This window comes from Nelumbo lutea, chromosome 6 (assembly GCF_056320005.1).
Source record: "Nelumbo lutea isolate HS-2025 chromosome 6, American lotus-T2T, whole genome shotgun sequence".
In the NCBI taxonomy this organism is placed as follows: domain Eukaryota; kingdom Viridiplantae; phylum Streptophyta; class Magnoliopsida; order Proteales; family Nelumbonaceae; genus Nelumbo; species Nelumbo lutea.
Window position 1 is genome coordinate 38,458,963 of NC_142689.1, and position 17,244 is coordinate 38,476,206.

Sequence of the window (17,244 nt, forward strand, 5' to 3'; positions counted from 1 at the left end):
TCTTGGAACTCCTCTGTCATAGACAGCTGGAAAAATCAGTTCCATATTCTTCTGTAATTTCTCTTGCTTTACTACAAATAGAGTAAAACTCCATAGACCTTTGGTTGTTAGCTAGAATGGTAGCCATAATAAGGTTGGGATAATAAGTAATTTTAGTTAATAAGAAGAAACACCCAAAAAATAATCGAACCGGGCTTTGAGTCCATTGTTGGGTTAGTAGAACTGTTTTGACTTGGATGTGTGTTAAGTTGTAGAAGAAAGGATTATATGTGTAAGCTTTGAAAAATAGGTAGAGTGGATAATGCTGAAAGTGTTGAAGGCTAGCTAAGATGTTGGGAAATGGGTGCTTGGATTGACTTGTCCTCAAATATGCATGCTTGCATCTATTTATAGTGGAGTCAAGTCGGTGGAACAAGGCCAACTGACATTCTGAATATATATATATATATATTACATTCTCTAGAAGCCTAGAGATAATTTGGGTTTCTAGAGCCATATTGGTTAATTGATTCTAGAAGTTTGAACTTCTAGAAAGTGTATTAACTTTTAATAGGGAAAATTTTGAGAGAGAGGAAAATGGGCATTCATCATCAACTGAGGTATGCCCAGAATATTTCTGTTAAATCCACTAAGACCTATTAGTATGGAAAAATGCTGGAATCTCAAGGGAGATGGTGGAAGGATCAAGAAGGTCTGTGTTTTTTAGGCTAATGATTGTGAATGGGAGAGCTAACATGGAAAAATATAGAGATATAGTAGAAGGAAGAGATGTTTTTTACATTGTGGGGAATCCTACAACTTATGAGGAGGTACTTGTGAAGGCTGACAAACTTGGATATGGTGTTCAACGCCAATGACAAACCAATTATCAGAGGTGTGTTGTGTTCTCTCTTCTCTACTTGGCATTCATGCTTGGTATTAATCCTACGTACAACTGGAAGTGGGCAAGTGAACGGCTCGATACAAACTGCAATTCTATTAGAGGGAAGAAGGAATCCTTTACTTAAATAACTTGGTTGAGAGGCTTGCTGACATGGCAAAATGGGATGCATGAGTTGGGGGAAGGGGAGGAAAGAGAGAGAAGTGAACGAGAGAGTTGGGAAGGGGTAAGGGAGAAATGAGAGTGGTTCAAGGATATAGAGCTAAGAAAAGGGGGGAATGGGAGAAGGAGAGAGCTGTTGATGTGGACTTAATCGCTATATAATATAGTAATAGACTAGCGAAGCATGGGCTTTGTTAAGAGAAAACTAAACAATAAAAATAAATAAGAGTATACACTTGTTTTGTTTATATAGTAATAGACTATTTTTAAAACCTTTTTTGCAATATAAAAATAACAATAACTAATTTCAGCTAGGATTGTTCATCAAACCGTTGAAACTAACCAAATCGACCAACCCGACCCAACTCGGCCCAAGTTGGTTGCTTTTCTAGTATTTCGGTCGGCTTTGGTTTAGTAATTTTCCAACTCGACTAGGTTGGGTTAGTTTTGATTTGGCCATTTATGAATTGACCAAAATTAAACTGTCCCGACCATAGATATATATCAATATTTTATACTTTAAATATAATTTCTTTTATACAGGAAAGTGGGAAAATTCCTATATTTCTTATTCTAAAATATTTTATATTATAATTAAAATTTTAAAATTTATTTTTTAATAATACCATTCCAAATTTAAAATTAAAATTAAAATTAAAATTAAAATTAAAATTAAAATTAAAATTAAAATTAAAATTAAAATTAAAATTAAAATTAAAATTAAAATTAAAATTAAAATTTTTAAGTTTAAATCTTTTGAATTGACCAACTAAACTGAAAATCACCTAAACTGATATAACTCAAGTTGATCAATTTTCATTAATGGTCGGTCAGTTTTGAGTGATCAACTCCCTAATCTGACCAGGTCAGTTTGGTTTGCCAAACAATTTGCAATCAAACTAAACCGACCTATGAACACTCCTAATTTTAGCTAAATTAATATCCTAATCTATAACAAATTACAATAGTTTAATCTCCAATAATCATTGAAAATTTATAGCAAAAATAGTGTAATCTCCAATAATAGTTTAATCCCTAATAAATATTAATAAAAATATTATAACAAAAATACATAGTTACTAAACACAAATTAATAACAAATATATAATAAATCCAATAAGTACAATAAATTAAATTTAAAAGTTAAATAACAATAGTTTAATCACCAATAATTATTAAAAAAATATTATTTAAATAATATTGTTATTTAAGTTTTTAAAATATTATTTAGTTATTAGATTGAATAATCCATAAAATTATAATTTATATTGTTATTACATAATTTATTTAAATATAAAATTATTAATAATATGAATATTATTAAATCTATTGTAATTATTTTTTGTGTTTTTAATAAATATTTTATAGTTATTGCATAATTCCATTATAATATTTAAATAATTGTTAAAATTTTAATTCAAACTATCTTTAGTTTAAAATATTTTATATTGTAAATTTCAATTTTTATTTATTTTTTAATAATAAAATTATAAAATTTTAAATTAAAATTTAATAGTTTAAATCTTTTGAACTAATTGCCCAAATAAAAAGTTGACCCAAACCAGTACAACTTGAGTTGTCTGGTTTTCACTAATGGTCAATTAGTTTCGAGTGACCAACTCCCTAACCCGACCAGGTCAATTTGGTTGGCAAAACAATTTGAAACTAAACTGAACTGACCAGTGAATATGCCTAGTTTTAGATAAATTAATAGTCTAATATCTAACAAATAACAATAGTTTAATCTCCAATAATTTTTGAAAAATTATTGCAAAAATACACAACTATTGAAAATAAATTTATAACACAAATAAAATAAATAAATAATAAAAATACAACAATTACAAAAATACAATTAATAATAAAAATATATTAAGTTAGACAATAAATAGTGTAATCTCCAATATTATTTGAATAATAGTTAAATAATCTTGTTATTTATTTTTTGAAAATATTATTTTGTTATTAAATTGATTAATCTGTAAAATTATAATTTATATTATTATTACATAATTTTGTTATGAACTTCATAAGAATATAAAATTATTGGTAATATGAATATTATTAAATCTATTTTTATAATTATTTTTTGTGTTTAATAAAATTTCTAATGTTATTATAATATTTTATTATAATATTTAAATAATTGTTAATTTTTTTAACTCAAACTTTCTTTAGATAGGTATAGATGAAAAGTGGTGGAGAGGATAAATAGGAATTTGAGAGAAATTATAGATAATTTATGAGATAAATAGGAATTAAAGATAATTAGAGATAATTTAGGAGAAAGTAGGGAATAGTGGTGCCACATGTCTAGTGGGAGATAGAAACAAATTGGAGTAAGGATTCAATCCTTCAGCTACATCTATACTATATATAAAAGTGTGGATGTAGAGTGAAAGTTTTTCTTTTTTTTTTGGACTAAAATTACTGTCTATTTCTTTGCTTGGGAAAGGGTATAAAAGTCATTTTATTACAACTTTAATGTCAACTATAATGGCCGCTAAAATGCCCATATTTGTGTATTTAGTCCATTTCAAATTATAAGGGTTGACAATGTAAATTTAATTATTATTTTCCACTTCATTTAATCTCCTTGCTCATAAAGTCTCAACGTTAAGGTATTAATTCCCATTTTCTCTTATTAAATTTTATATTTAAGTTATTTTTCACTAATAAATGCTAGTAATTAGATCTATGTCAATATTTTTAACAATATAAACCATATATTTTAAAACTAAGTCAAAAAGAAAACCATTCTTTATCCAAGTGGTGGCTAAGCAATTCAACCATCCGGATCAAATTGATCAACCTATGAAGTCATAGTTAGGTAATAATTTTTTTAAATAGAAATAAATATAGAAAATTACAAAAATGTAGAAAACATTATACACATTTATGATATTTTATTAATCAAATAAAAATATGTATAATAAACATGAAAAAATGAAATACATAATTGAAAACTAACAAAAAATGAAATTATTTTACTGTTTGGCAAAGATCAATAGTTCAACTTTTGGGTCAAATGTGTTAACCTTTAATGTCATAAATAAATAATAAAACTTAATAAAATATAAAATACAAAATAAAAATACATAATTTTGCAAAAAAAAAAAAATAGTCCCATGTATAATATCATATATTTATGATATTAAACAAAAAGTAAGTGTGACATATCAGAATTATTTTTACACAGAGAAATGCAAAATATTATAGAAAAAATTGAACACATCTATGATTTTCTATTACACTATTATTAAAAATATGAATAAGATTGTGTAACATTCTTTTGACTAAAATATTCATTTTCGAATTTAGTCCCTATTTAAGTGTGAGGTTTAAATTGTAAATTGAACTACTACTTTTCATTTCATCTAATTATCCCTATTTAAATGTTACATTTTTTTTTGATAAATGAGAAAAAAAGCACTAAAAAGATAAAACATTACAAAAATAAGAGTCTACCCAAGTAGATAAGCCTAACAATGATACCTAAAACTTGACAACTCAATCCAATTACCACATGTTTGAATGATGTGTTTATATAATTAGATTTGGATTTTGCAATTTGCATCTGATTAGTAGTAAAAAATAAAAAATAAAAAATTTATAAATTTTATAAAAAATATTGAATATATTATTACTATCATTATCATAATCTAGAATTTGCTATGTGCAAAGTACATGCACACTTACCAGTGCTTTAAAATGATATGAGTATATTATTTAAGAGTGTTAAAGAGGATTGGAAGAATTTTCCTTTTGATAATCAGGTTTGGAAGGAATTTGAATCCATTTCTTGGGCAATCAAAATTGATCATACTATTGAAACTAATATGATACACATCTCTCCTTTTTTATTTACTAGTAAACGTGTACGTGCATTTACACGTGGCTGTATCTCTAAGACAAAAGTATTTATAATTTATGGTCACTTTTTATAATTCATTTATCCAAAAATTAATTAAGGTATTAAGTGGGTAGTTTCTGAATAGTTATAATTCATGGTTTCAACACCTTGGCAGTTTTTGAATGGTTATAAGTGGGTAGTTTCTGAAGTGAGAGTAAATGACATATATGCCCTCTTTATACCCGTTGTATGCTTAGACAAAAGGATAAAAAGCGTCCAATAAAAATTCCAGAAAAAGGGGCATTCACTCTTTTATAGGTAGTATAGATTTTAAGTGCACAGATGCAATTAACTTAGTAGTAGATTTAAGAAGAAGACAAAAAATCACCAACTAGAACACGATGAATAGATCCTAAGTAGACTTGTTCATGGGCCGGGTAGCCCGACGGGCCGGGCCCGATCTAAGTCGAGCTTGGACAAGATTTCAGGTCTATGGGCTCAGGCCTAAAATATCGGGCCCAACATTTTTTTGGGCCCGACTCGGGCTTTCTCAAAAAAACCCGGCCCGAGCCTGACTTGATAATGTATTATATTAATAAAAATATACTTTATAAAATAAAAAAGCATATATATATATGTATATAATATATTTTTTCTCTTTTTCAAGTAATAATGAGACTTTTCATTTTTTTTTTTGGTTTTGAGGTCTTTTAGTATAAATGAAATAACTTTTAATTGAATAAAAAAGGAATTTTTTTTTCCAAATTTCTAGTCGGGCTCGGGCTAGGGCCCAAACTTCGGGCTTAATAGTCGGGTCAGGCTCGGGCTCAAGACCTAGGCCTAATGGTTGGATCGGGCTCAGACTCAGACTCGGGCCTGAACATTTTCTATTAATGTAAAGGCAAAGCCTCACTCGGCCCGACCAGTGAACATGTCTAATCCTGATGTATCCATTCAAGAACGAATATGATCACCTACCGGCATTATAAGGTATGCTCCACGTAGAAGGCAGCCAAGCTATGAATATTTGGTGAAAACTTGAGAAATTCTGACTTTTACATTAAACCAGGATAACAAAGTTCCAAAGAACTATGGTGAGTGAACATCTCCGCCCCGCATCATATCTCCGCATGTATTATATTATTGGGAACATTTCCCAATAATGATACTATTCTTGATCTTGATGATATCATCATCAAGAGATATTCCCAATACATGGCGGGGATGTGCATGTGGGGCGTTGTGGGGTGAAGATATTAACTCCGTTATTTGTGATAGTTTCTCCCAAGTTATTCGGTCAACGTAGTAGCTCGTTGGAGTCCTCCCAAACGGGCCCACAAAGCATTCAACCATGAATTTTTAATACGTTATTAACCACTTTCACATTAATTAGGCCTACTTGACCTGGTTTGATTCTACGCCACGTAATCTGGTTTTATTGGCTCCTTGAGCGAAAAGCACAAGCATACTAAAGACACAATTCATTGGGCCATGCCCCATTTTATGCCATTCATAGTAAAATTCTGGATAGTATGTTGTACTTTGTGGCTAGTGTTATTTTGGATCTTAAACTTTAAAATGCCACATTTCAATATACAAACACCCTTTTAGTGTCATCTAATTTTCTTTATCAACTATCCCCTCAAATCAGATGTACAGAATGCCACTGAGATGGCTGTATCCCTTGTATAACATTGAGAGGATCCTATATAGTAATGCTTTTCTATGGTCGTTGTTCTCGGCATACCATATGATTATAGTATTCTAGGAGATCAAAATCTCTCTGGGGCAGTTCCTTGAACAGGATTGCAGCCTCGTCGTAGAAACCAAACTTCAGAATAGAATTTGTTAGTCCAAGCACAATAGTAACAACATCCAGACTTTGAACAGCAAAAGCGTAACGAAGACAACAGGACAAAAGACACGTTAGATTTCTTAAGCAAGTGAAAATGGACTTGTAGAAATATTTGAGTCCACAACTCTGGGTATATTCTATAGAGATGCCCTTTAAAGCAGACAGCAACGCCAAGCCTAGCGCAGAGATACGCATCTGAGTAAGCAATTCAAAGCCCTTATTACCTTAGCAGCTTAATTAGCTTACAAATCTTTCATACATGGATGGAAACTAATTAAATGTGATAGGGATACGATTACTCTTCTGGGGTCTGGCTATTCGAAGCATACGTTTATGTGCCAACATTGATGCTGAAGGTCTACGGTGGTTCGCTCAAGTACTTCAACTGCCAGGTCATGGCTACAGACATCTAGGACCGGTGGTTCCGTTTGAATGCCATCCACGACGTTAGTGCTAAGAAGTTGAAAGTCATCATCGATGCTGCTCTGAGATTAGAGGTGAATGACCGTGGATATAGGAGAGCCTTATTACTTCAAATCTGGTGTTTACTTGGAGTCCAATTGAAAGGAATCAAGCTCTTCAAAATGTGACCTTGGGCCGGTCATAATAAAGGGCAATTTTATGAATTGCAATTAAGATGATGAACAATGTTTTAATACTGGACTGGTACATTTTGAAAGTTTGAATATTGAATTGTTGCATTTTAAAGTTTGGGAGGTCAAAGTGGCACTAGGCCCAATGTATAGAGTGCTAACCAGAAATTTTCCCTATATGTAAATTGGATCTGTCATGTCAGTATACTTTTTTCTTTCTCTTCTATTATATATTTATTTTCTGTTTACTTTAATTTTTATTTGGAATATTGAAAAAAATAACTCAAGTAATCAATCAGTTTTTAAGTTTTATAGGCTTTCATCTCTCCGCATTAATTTACCATTAACTTTCTCTTCTAATTTTCATTAACTCCTTTGATTACCTCTCCTCATTAATCATACAATTAGCTCTCTCCTAATAACTCATCTCACTCCATAATTTTCTCTCTTCTCAATTATTCTATTAATTTGCTTAAAATTCATCAACTCCTCCTTTTCTATTTTTTTTTCTTTTTTATTTTATTCTCTTATCTCTCCTCATTAATCTAATAAATCAAATGCAATTTGTTTAGGAGTGATCATTTCTCATTTTAGTCCAAACTGGGCCTAAGACTGCACCAGATCCACAAATTTCAAGGCAATGTGGGCCCAATCCAGCCTATAAACAAATAACAATTTAAAAGTTAGTTAATAAAAATATCAAAAATAGTCAAATTACCTAAAATAATGTGCGCGCGCGCGCGAGAGAGAGAGAGAGAGAGAGAGAAAGAGAGAGAGAGAGAGAGAGAGAGAGAGAGAGAGTTCTAAGACAGGCTCCACTCGTTCCATCATTAACCTATTTTAGCATATTTCTATAGACTTCTTCTATTATTGGCCTAAAGATAAATTTACACTCATCCAAGTTCCATTTATTTGTTTTATATTCAAATTCTTTTTAATTAGTTGATTGTTAGAAAATTATAATTTCAAACCAAATAACTAAAATTAATAAAAATTACTAAAGTTAATAAAAATATTAAAATTTAGCAAGTTTCTATCATTAAGAAATTAGCTAGTAGTTTATAAATTAAAAATTAAAAATTAAATACATTTCAATTCTATTTAAGAACAATTAATGTTAATAGGATAATTAAAATTAATAATAAAAAATAAAAATTTTATTAAAAGTAATAAAATAAACCATTTGCATTCTATTGTAAACATTGTAAAAATTAATTAAATTAATAAAACAAATAATTGAACAATTAGAAATGTCATGTGGTTCTTACTTAGTGATTATCATTTATAACTTAGCCCAATCTGACAAGACCTACAAATTTCCAAGGCTCAAGTAATTATTTTCTTTTAAGCATGGTCTACCTTAGGTCTGCACAAAGCCCACACATAATGTGGGTAGTAGGGCTGTAAATGGATCAGATTTAGATGGAATCTAGCTGCATCTTTGAGTATGAAATCCCTAGATCTGCATTTGCATTTAATCATTATGTCAGATTTGAGTTTGATTCACAACCATCTTATTGTGTTTAAAATGACAAAAAATTAGAAGAGTTGTGAAACTAATTATATATATAATGTATGTAAATATAAAATATTAAATTTATCAGTTATAAACTTTATATAATTATACATAATTATACTATATATATACATATAATAAGATTTTTTTATTGGACTCAAATTTTAGTTGGATTGGAAGGGGTTAAATCCACATATGATATGATTATTAACCAAATGTAAGTTCTAATGTCCAAATCTAGGATAATTGAATTAAGAGTCGAATCTGGTATCAGACTTTCAAAGTCTATTGACAACCCTAGCGAGCATGGCACAAGCTAAGCAACCCCTAAGCTTGACCTGGAAGTTGTGTACATATATATTTAGATAACAAGGTATATATTAACATATAATATATTTTTTATAATAGAATAAAATTAAATAAAAATTTTAATTTGTAAAAAAGTTTATAGTTTATAATTAACATGGGCAAGCCTATCCTAGTCCCAGGCCTAGATAAATATTATTACACTTGTGGAGTGGGCCAAGTCAAGCTGGGTAGGCAACTTTAAGATCAGCTGTTAATACATTATTAATATTTGGCTTGAGATCTTTTATTTTCTTTAATTCATTATGTTACATAATAGGGGTAGTCCATCCGCCATATCTCCTTTGACTTCAATATTAATAATTAATTTTAATTTGAAAATAGTTAAAACCCAAAAAATAATGAATCCATGGGTTGTGCTCGGTTTGGTTCAGTCTAAATACAAAATGTGACATTGCTCCTATAGGTGCAACTTGGGGGGTTGGGTTAGTTAGAGGATCAAACATAGCCCAACTTGAAGTCTTACTCCCAAACAATTTCATCATTTCCGATAAATCAATTATAGTAGTCAAGTGCAAGATATATCATAAAATTCAGATTCTTACTTTTTATTTTTATGATTGATGATGGACAACACCGGAAAAAATAACCATTGCGCCTCAAGAGAATTTGCTAGTTAATTGCTATCCTACACCTGATACGGTGAACTACATCATTTCATAGTTTTTTTACTATTAACTATTTTTTTTTAAGTATTTTACCTTAAAGTTTCAAGGGAACTCACTCATAGAAAAACGATACAAAACCTAACTTGAAATCTCTGTACTTTAATTTCTATTTTCTTTTTCATTAATTACTTGTTCCCAACCAAGAACCGATTCTCCATATCAATCTCTAGTTTTGAAAATTAAAACTTGTAAATATACCTTTACAAATTTCACAACGTTCTACTAAGCGTCTGTTTGACATTGATGCCGTTGTTCCATAAAATGGAAACACATCAGTGTCACGTCGAAAAAAACAGTACTCTAAGAAACACTTGTTTGTTTGGAACTATTTTTCTAAAAAAAAAAAAACGGTGTTTCAAGCTATGTCTTAAAAATCAGGAAAGCATGGCTTAGAGTAATGTCGAATTTGGTGTTTCTTGGAGTTGCAGCTCGTTGCTGCCAATAAAGACATGAGGTGGCAATGACAAGGGCATGACATGACATTGGAAATAGGTACCAGTAGACCTGTTCATGGGTCAGGCTGGGCTTTGTATATGTATAAATAGAATACACTCAAGCCCAAGCCCAAGCCCAGCCCGACTATTGGGCTTAAGTCTTGAGCTTGAGCCCAACCCTCATATAAAGCCCGGGCCCAAGCCTAGTAAAAAATTTGAAAATAGATTTTTTTTCTTTTTTATTCAATAAAAAGTGTTTTATTTATATTAAAAACCTTCGAAACTCAAAAATAATAAACATCTCACTATTACTTAGAAAAAAAGGAGAAGAAGAACAAAAAATTATTATATATATTTTATATATTTTTATTATTTAATATATAATATCAAGTTGGGTTCGAGCTTGGGCCGGGCTTTTTTGATAAAGTCCGAGCCTGACCCAAAAAATGTTGGACCCGGTGCTTTAGGTCTGAGCCCAAGCCCGCAAGCCTAAAATTATGACTAAGCCCGACTTAATAATAGGTCAACGGGCTGGCTCGGCCCATGAACAGATCAAGGTACTAGTGCTGAAAACATTTCCTGGAGCATTGGTACCAAACAAAAAACATTGCTGTTGCTCTAAGAAACGTGCTTCCAACCCACACATGAGAATCACCGTGGTATATCTGCATCATCAATGCAAACATACACTCATTCTACTGAATATGTTTCTTCTTTAATGGCTGATGTCATGGTTGGTGAAGCTTGTTGCAGCCTTCTCGACCCATATTTAGTTATTTCTTCATTTTCTTGGTGGACCCTGTTTCCGTTCAGCTGCCGTAATTTGAGTTTCAGGATGGGAAAAGTAGTGATGAGAGATACCAATAGAGTGTATTTCACCTCTGAGATAAGGGGATTTACCATGTTTGATTTGCCGGAGATGAAAAAGACGACCATGCTTTGGTTCCCTGTGGAAATTGAGTTCCAGAGGAAGTTTCCGGCAGAGATCGATCAAGAATCTTTTAGTCTTTATTTTGAATCCAAATAAGAAGCCCTAAGGGTAGTTTGTAAATTGTCCCAACCCCCAATGTCAGTCATTAAATGTTGCATAAGAGTTGATTTTGCCATCCTTCTACGATCATCAAAGTTGACTGGCTCCCCTTGGTTCAAGTTGAAATGTGCATCTAGCATGATGATTGATTTGAAGTGGACACGCAGTCAGCCCTTCCAATTGAAAATTGAAATAACTCCCTCCGCTGGTAAGCTGACAGTTGGGAAATTTGGAAGTGGGAGTGGTACATGATGCAGCCATGGCGCCTCCCAGTTTACATAAGAAATTGCCAGTAAGTTTGGAAATCCAGAGGTCATGTAGTAGAATTCAGAAAAAAAAAAAAACATAATAAAGCCTGTAGGAGAGAATTGGCAAATAAAATGATTCGTCCACATCCGACAGCAACAGCCGTTATAAATGGAGATGCGGAGCATCGATTCGCATACCTCTCACATGGTAAGCGAGCGCTCTACCATCTGAGCTACATCTCCTTTGTGACGTTTATATCTTTTAAAATGTTAATCTGTCGATTTTCTGCCCTTCTCTCGTCAATGTTGGAAGTTAGCATGATTTTCTTATCCATGTCAAGGTTTGATAAGTTTCAATGAAAACTAAAATATGAGAGACGCTCACTGCTGGACCAGGGACGATCATCTCTCTTGAGCTTTGAATATATAAATACTTTAATGATGAATAAACTTTGTAGTGAATGGATTAGCTATGTGTTTCAGGCTGTGGGAGTTGGGAGGGTGTTAGAACGTGTTTCGTTGCTAGTTGTTCGAAAGTCATTGTTGTTTGTCAAAGGTTTATAAAATTAATCCGGAAACCGAACTGGTTAGGGGTCTGGTTATTAGGTTGAACAGTTGACCTGTTTTGACAAAAAAAAATAAAAAAAATAAAAATCGATTAAAACCATTCAAATGATTTGAACGGTTCAAAAGGATCAGCAATTTGTTGACTAAAATCAATGGTTTTTATGGAAAATCCGATTTTGGGGAAACTGAAATCGATCACCTGACCAATTCCGGGTTTTTTTGGTCCAGTCCGGTTTTGAAAATAGTGACAAACTTTGTCAAGGTCGAATTTGCTTTCTAATTTATTATTAAATGAGAATCGAGATAAACTTTATACTTCGATTCAATTTTGTTCACCTTTGGTTTTAGTGTAAGTTTTACCATTATATTTAAACTGATCGATTTCACTTTTCAATCGATGTACTTTTACATCGTAAAAAAATTATACTAAAAACAAATACAGCCTTTGGGAAAAAACTAAAAATAGAAGGTATACACAAAGGTCAAAGTCCCCCGATACACCCTTTATACCGGTGTCAATAGATCGGTTTTGAATTGGATTTCGTCCAATCCAAAATCAATTTGGATGGATTGGATTGACCAACAAGACATACTGAATTGGACCGATCTAGTCCAAAATATTTATTAGATTGGATTGGACATATTAAATTCCACCCAATTATCTCGTTGCAATTTTCAAATGGACTTTTGGATAGTTCAATAATCCTGACGCATCAGAGTTCGGCTTCAGTCTAGGCACTCTGCGTGAAGGGATGAAGCATGTGAGAAGCTCATGCTCCTCTCTTCTTCTGTTGCAGACGAACTTCACACACTCTCTCCCCATCTGCCCAGCGGCGATTGCACAATTATCACTGCTGGAGGCAAACAATCATTACCGGCGGCGGAATCAACCTGAGGTATTGTATTTTTTGCATCTCTTCTTCTTCCATAGCAAGTAATGAAGAATTCACCGACTACAATTCTTAACCGCACGCACCACTCATTGACTGAAATCTACTCTCTCCATGTCCTAATTGTGGGGAATACTTCAGTAAACTTCGGTAATTTGAAACCATTCTCCTTCGGAATCCCAGAATAAGTTTTCAAGTGTCAAATAAAGCATCTTATAGAAGGTAATGAAACCAAAGCCAGTCAAAGACTATATGGAGGAATACGGTTGCTATCTGACCGGTTTTTCATTGGAGAAGGGATCAGAAAAAGTCTGCCTCCAAGAGCTTGTCGACCCAATACACTGCGACATCGATTCGTCGAACCTCTGCGATAGTTGGTGCTGATGAATTTCCATCGACAACGCTTGCTGGTGCAAGAATTCCTCCTTTGCCACCATTTTCCTCTACGATCCCCCTCTCCTCTTGCTCGTTGACTCAATATCTTTCGCATCCTTCTTCGGCATGCACATAAATCGATTACCCATCTTAAACAAATTGAATTATTGAAGGCAAAGAACACCCATGAATGGCTCTGCTAATTTCACCGGAAAATGGATGGAATCACAAGGGTCTTTGGCTCAGGGGAAGAAATGTGCTCTTAAAGAAAACCCAGCTGGAACTTCCCATTCTATTATCTCAATGGAGAGAATTTAGGTGAAATTGGTCGAACAGAAAAGAGATTGGACAAGAGAAATAGCGGTAAAAAACGATCCGGAAAAGATACAACTGAAATGGTAGACATTAAAAGCTTTATATATATATATATATATATTTGTTTTATACTCTCTCTCTGTGAGTTACAACCTCAGTGGGTGGGAAACAATTAATGCTGGACTGTAACTATTGACCCGGACCAAGTCCGACTTTGATTACCCTGCCAATAAATTACATTCCAACAATCTACTAATATAATCTCACGCTGCACATTTCGAGATCGACTTCAATGAGGGCAAAAAAATATCTTTCTCATAAGTAGGTAGATTTTCTCAATAAGGCATAAATGCTGCCCGAATGGGCTTTTGCCCCGACAGAAGCCGAACTCGCACATTTCATATTTGACGGGTTTCGCTTCTGTTACAGTTGCTTTAATTCCCAATGTAAGGTAAATGAGCCACTCAAGAAACAAATTACTCGCCCCTACTTCCCGAAAAATGACTACGCCCTAAGTGGAAAAAGAAGGATCTCACATTGAATGGAGTATATGGATCCGTCCATCTGTTACATGATCCCTTCAATGAAAACTCACCACGTCATCCTAAAAAAGTGAGACTTAATAACAATTCTCTTTCTTCTTCTCCTTCTTCCCAGGTCCCACTAATCTCTCTTCCGTGCCACTCCATCCCCAACACTCTCTCTCCTTGGTCCCACTCCCTCCCACTAATCTCTCTTCAGTACAGCCACTCCAAATCGCTCACTCCAAATCGAACATTCAATTTTGATTAATTTTTACAAGGGGCACAACTAAGCTAAGCAGAATTGAGAATAAATTTTTATTAGTTTTATAAAAATGAAAGGGGCACAGCACTTCAGATGCAGATTTCATTGTTGATAGAAGATGAAAGGGTCCCATCTGGCCTGTAAATATGAATGTGGTGATCCGGTTCTGTTCCTGAAATTAGAGAAAGATGGAATGATCGACAGCAGCAACCGCCAGCAACCATTCAACCATTCAATGATTGTTGCAAGCAATGAATTGTGAATCTGAGTCTTTACATTCAGTTGAGAAGAAGAACTCGTATCTACTATATAACTGCAGTCAAACTCAAATTAAATTTTCAATTTTTAAGATGACGTGGTCATCTTTCATTGGAGAGTCCACGTAAAAGGTGGATCGAAGGATCCATAGAATGTGAGCTTAAAAAGGACTTTTAAGTCTATTGATTTATTACTCAAACACAGCCAAACAATACATTTCTTACATTGACTTTTTTGACGACCCTATTCCTTTCTTGCATATGGGGGGAAGGAAAAAAAAATCAATCTAAATGACTTTCATCGATGACTCTGAGATTCTTGCTTTAATTCATCACTAAATAACACACAAATATTACAATAAAATCACAAAGGAAAAACACCCAAGACGTGAATCTGTGCAATCTACATAGCTTTATTATGTTCTAATGACACGCTAGCTGTGAGAGTTTTATTATTTGAATGCCATGGAACGTTACTAATTAGTTCGGTGACATTGCAGGTGCAACGACATAGTCCACGGTCAAGCTCGTTGTCGGTGCCATTGCAGGTGCCATGACGGAATTCATAGACAGGCCCGACTCCGGTGCCGGTGCAACAAGACCGGAGCTTCGGATCTCCGACATCTCTCGACGAGCATTTGCTCCTTGGGCTTCGCATAATTTAGGAAGAAAAATGCCTGTCGGAAAATGCCAAAAACAAGTTCTGCATTAATTTTTCATCGAAAAGTCATACACAAATTTAACTTAAATTGTTCAACAGAAGCTGATTGATCATGTGACTATGATCGATCCCATCAACTACCTTCACAAGGATTTCACAGTCAATCTGATTTAAATGTGGGGTATGGGCCATGGGGTTAAAACTTAAATACGGTATTAGACAATTTATCTTTAGTTGTTTACCTTCTCCGGCAGCCAGGTTGAAGTAGAGATCGACAATGTTGGGGCAGTTGCCATAGCACCGGGAAGAGCAAAGCTTATGTACGAAGCAAGGCTCTACAAGGGCATCAGAGGATATCCCCAAAGTGTTGCGATTGAGCCCACAAGCTTGAATGCACTCATCGGTTTCAACCCAGTCTTTGAGCTTATCGGCCTCTATCTCCGACGCCCGGCATGTGTACACCTCATCACCGCTTCTCTTTACGTGCTTCTCCAGCACACATCGAGTACCAGATGATGACACCGCGAAGGCGCAGGTGTTTTTGTCCAGATGCTCACACGCTATCCCTCCTGCATGCAACCATGAACATATAAATTAATAAACATCGATTCAATGAAACTGATCAAAGGAATTCCGATCCATCTGGGGGCAGAATAAACATTAATATATTATACCTAAGGTGCCTTGTACACAGAGAGAAAGTGCAAGAGCCAGGCTTATCAGAGCCTTTAAGCTAACGAAAGAAGACGCCATGGGCGGAGTGTAAATGGAGATGAGAAGCTGATGGGGTTGTAAAGAGAAGCCAAGGTGCTGCTTCTCTTCTTGAAGGAATGCTGTGGTCTGTGAGGGCTGGTTGAGGGGTCGAGTTTAGCGCAAATTTATAGCGTCTCAATGAACTTATCATCGTGACCAATATTAAATTAAGATGAAGAGATGTGAAAAGGATGTAAACCCTACTGAACTTAAATCTTTGTGAAGCTGGTCGTTTGTGGAGTCCCACACCGGTGGCTTGGTTCCATCGCTTCCACATGACTGACAAAGTCGTGTCTTGGACAGATTTAATTTTTCTGATGACAGCGTTGATAAGGAACGTTCGTATGAATTTAGAATGATTTTTTGAGAGCGATACTCCTTTCCAATCTATTCCCTGTCAAAGGGCACCTAGTAGACATCTGGCTAGTTCAGTCCAAGCGTCTAAAAATTAAATTTTTTTTAATTTTTTAATGGTAGGTAGTTAGTAGACTTATGGTTCAGATTTGGTGTGCCAGGAATTTGAACCGTATTTTGTACCGTTAGGAGTGTCGAGGGAAAAAAGATCCATGCACTTTTGTCCCAGCTAGTACCATTTTCCATAACAAACTCCCCAATTTTAGGACCTAACCCTAAGGCCAGGGGCGGCGTTGGATAAATCTATTAATGCAGAAAGCTAAGCTCACATCCGGGTCGGGAAGAATAGGTTGGTTGGTTGAACTAGATTCAATTGCCGCAGGCGGCAGGCCGCAGCAATATAAACTGGATCGGGTTAAAAAAATGCTTGATTCGATCCTATCTGGATCAAGCTAAGGTAGATGGGCGAGGAGAAAACTAGACTTTTCGGAGGAATTCTCGAATTCAGATTCACGTTACATCCCCAGTCCCCACTCAAACTCGAGGGGGGAGACTAGGAATAGTTATTCCACGACTAAACATGGTCTAATAATGCTGGAAGAAGAACCAGATAGAAATTAGGCGAGATTTCCTACGAACTGATTGAATGATTTGAAGTGTACCTTTCATGTCTCATTAATT

The 17,244-nt window shown here is 33.9% G+C and overlaps 1 protein-coding gene across 1 annotated transcript; it reads right to left on the reverse strand.

Annotated features, from left to right (window-relative positions):
* Nucleotides 1–14,956: 14,956 nt before the first annotated feature.
* Nucleotides 14,957–16,393, reverse strand: LOC148848630 (uncharacterized). The gene is made up of 3 exons (XM_088950856.1): nucleotides 16,131–16,393; nucleotides 15,699–16,025; nucleotides 14,957–15,472 (listed from the first exon to the last, which is right to left on the reverse strand). Exons 1-3 carry the CDS (start codon nucleotides 16,207–16,209, stop codon nucleotides 15,276–15,278), a joined length of 603 nt encoding a protein of 200 aa, XP_088806982.1. The 5' UTR covers nucleotides 16,210–16,393; the 3' UTR covers nucleotides 14,957–15,275.
* Nucleotides 16,394–17,244: the final 851 nt, after the last annotated feature.

What these genes read in the sequence shown, in the direction of transcription:
- LOC148848630 (XM_088950856.1), bottom strand. Translation starts at nt 16,209, where the DNA reads ATGGCGTCTTCTTTCGTTAGCTTAAAGGCTCTGATAAGCCTGGCTCTT. An exon ending in CTGTGTACAAGGCACCTTAG is followed by an intron (nt 16,026 to 16,130) that starts GTATAATATATT and finishes GGTTGCATGCAG; the next exon opens with GAGGGATAGCGTGTGAGCAT. An exon ending in CAACCTGGCTGCCGGAGAAG is followed by an intron (nt 15,473 to 15,698) that starts GTAAACAACTAA and finishes ATTTTCCGACAG; the next exon opens with GCATTTTTCTTCCTAAATTA.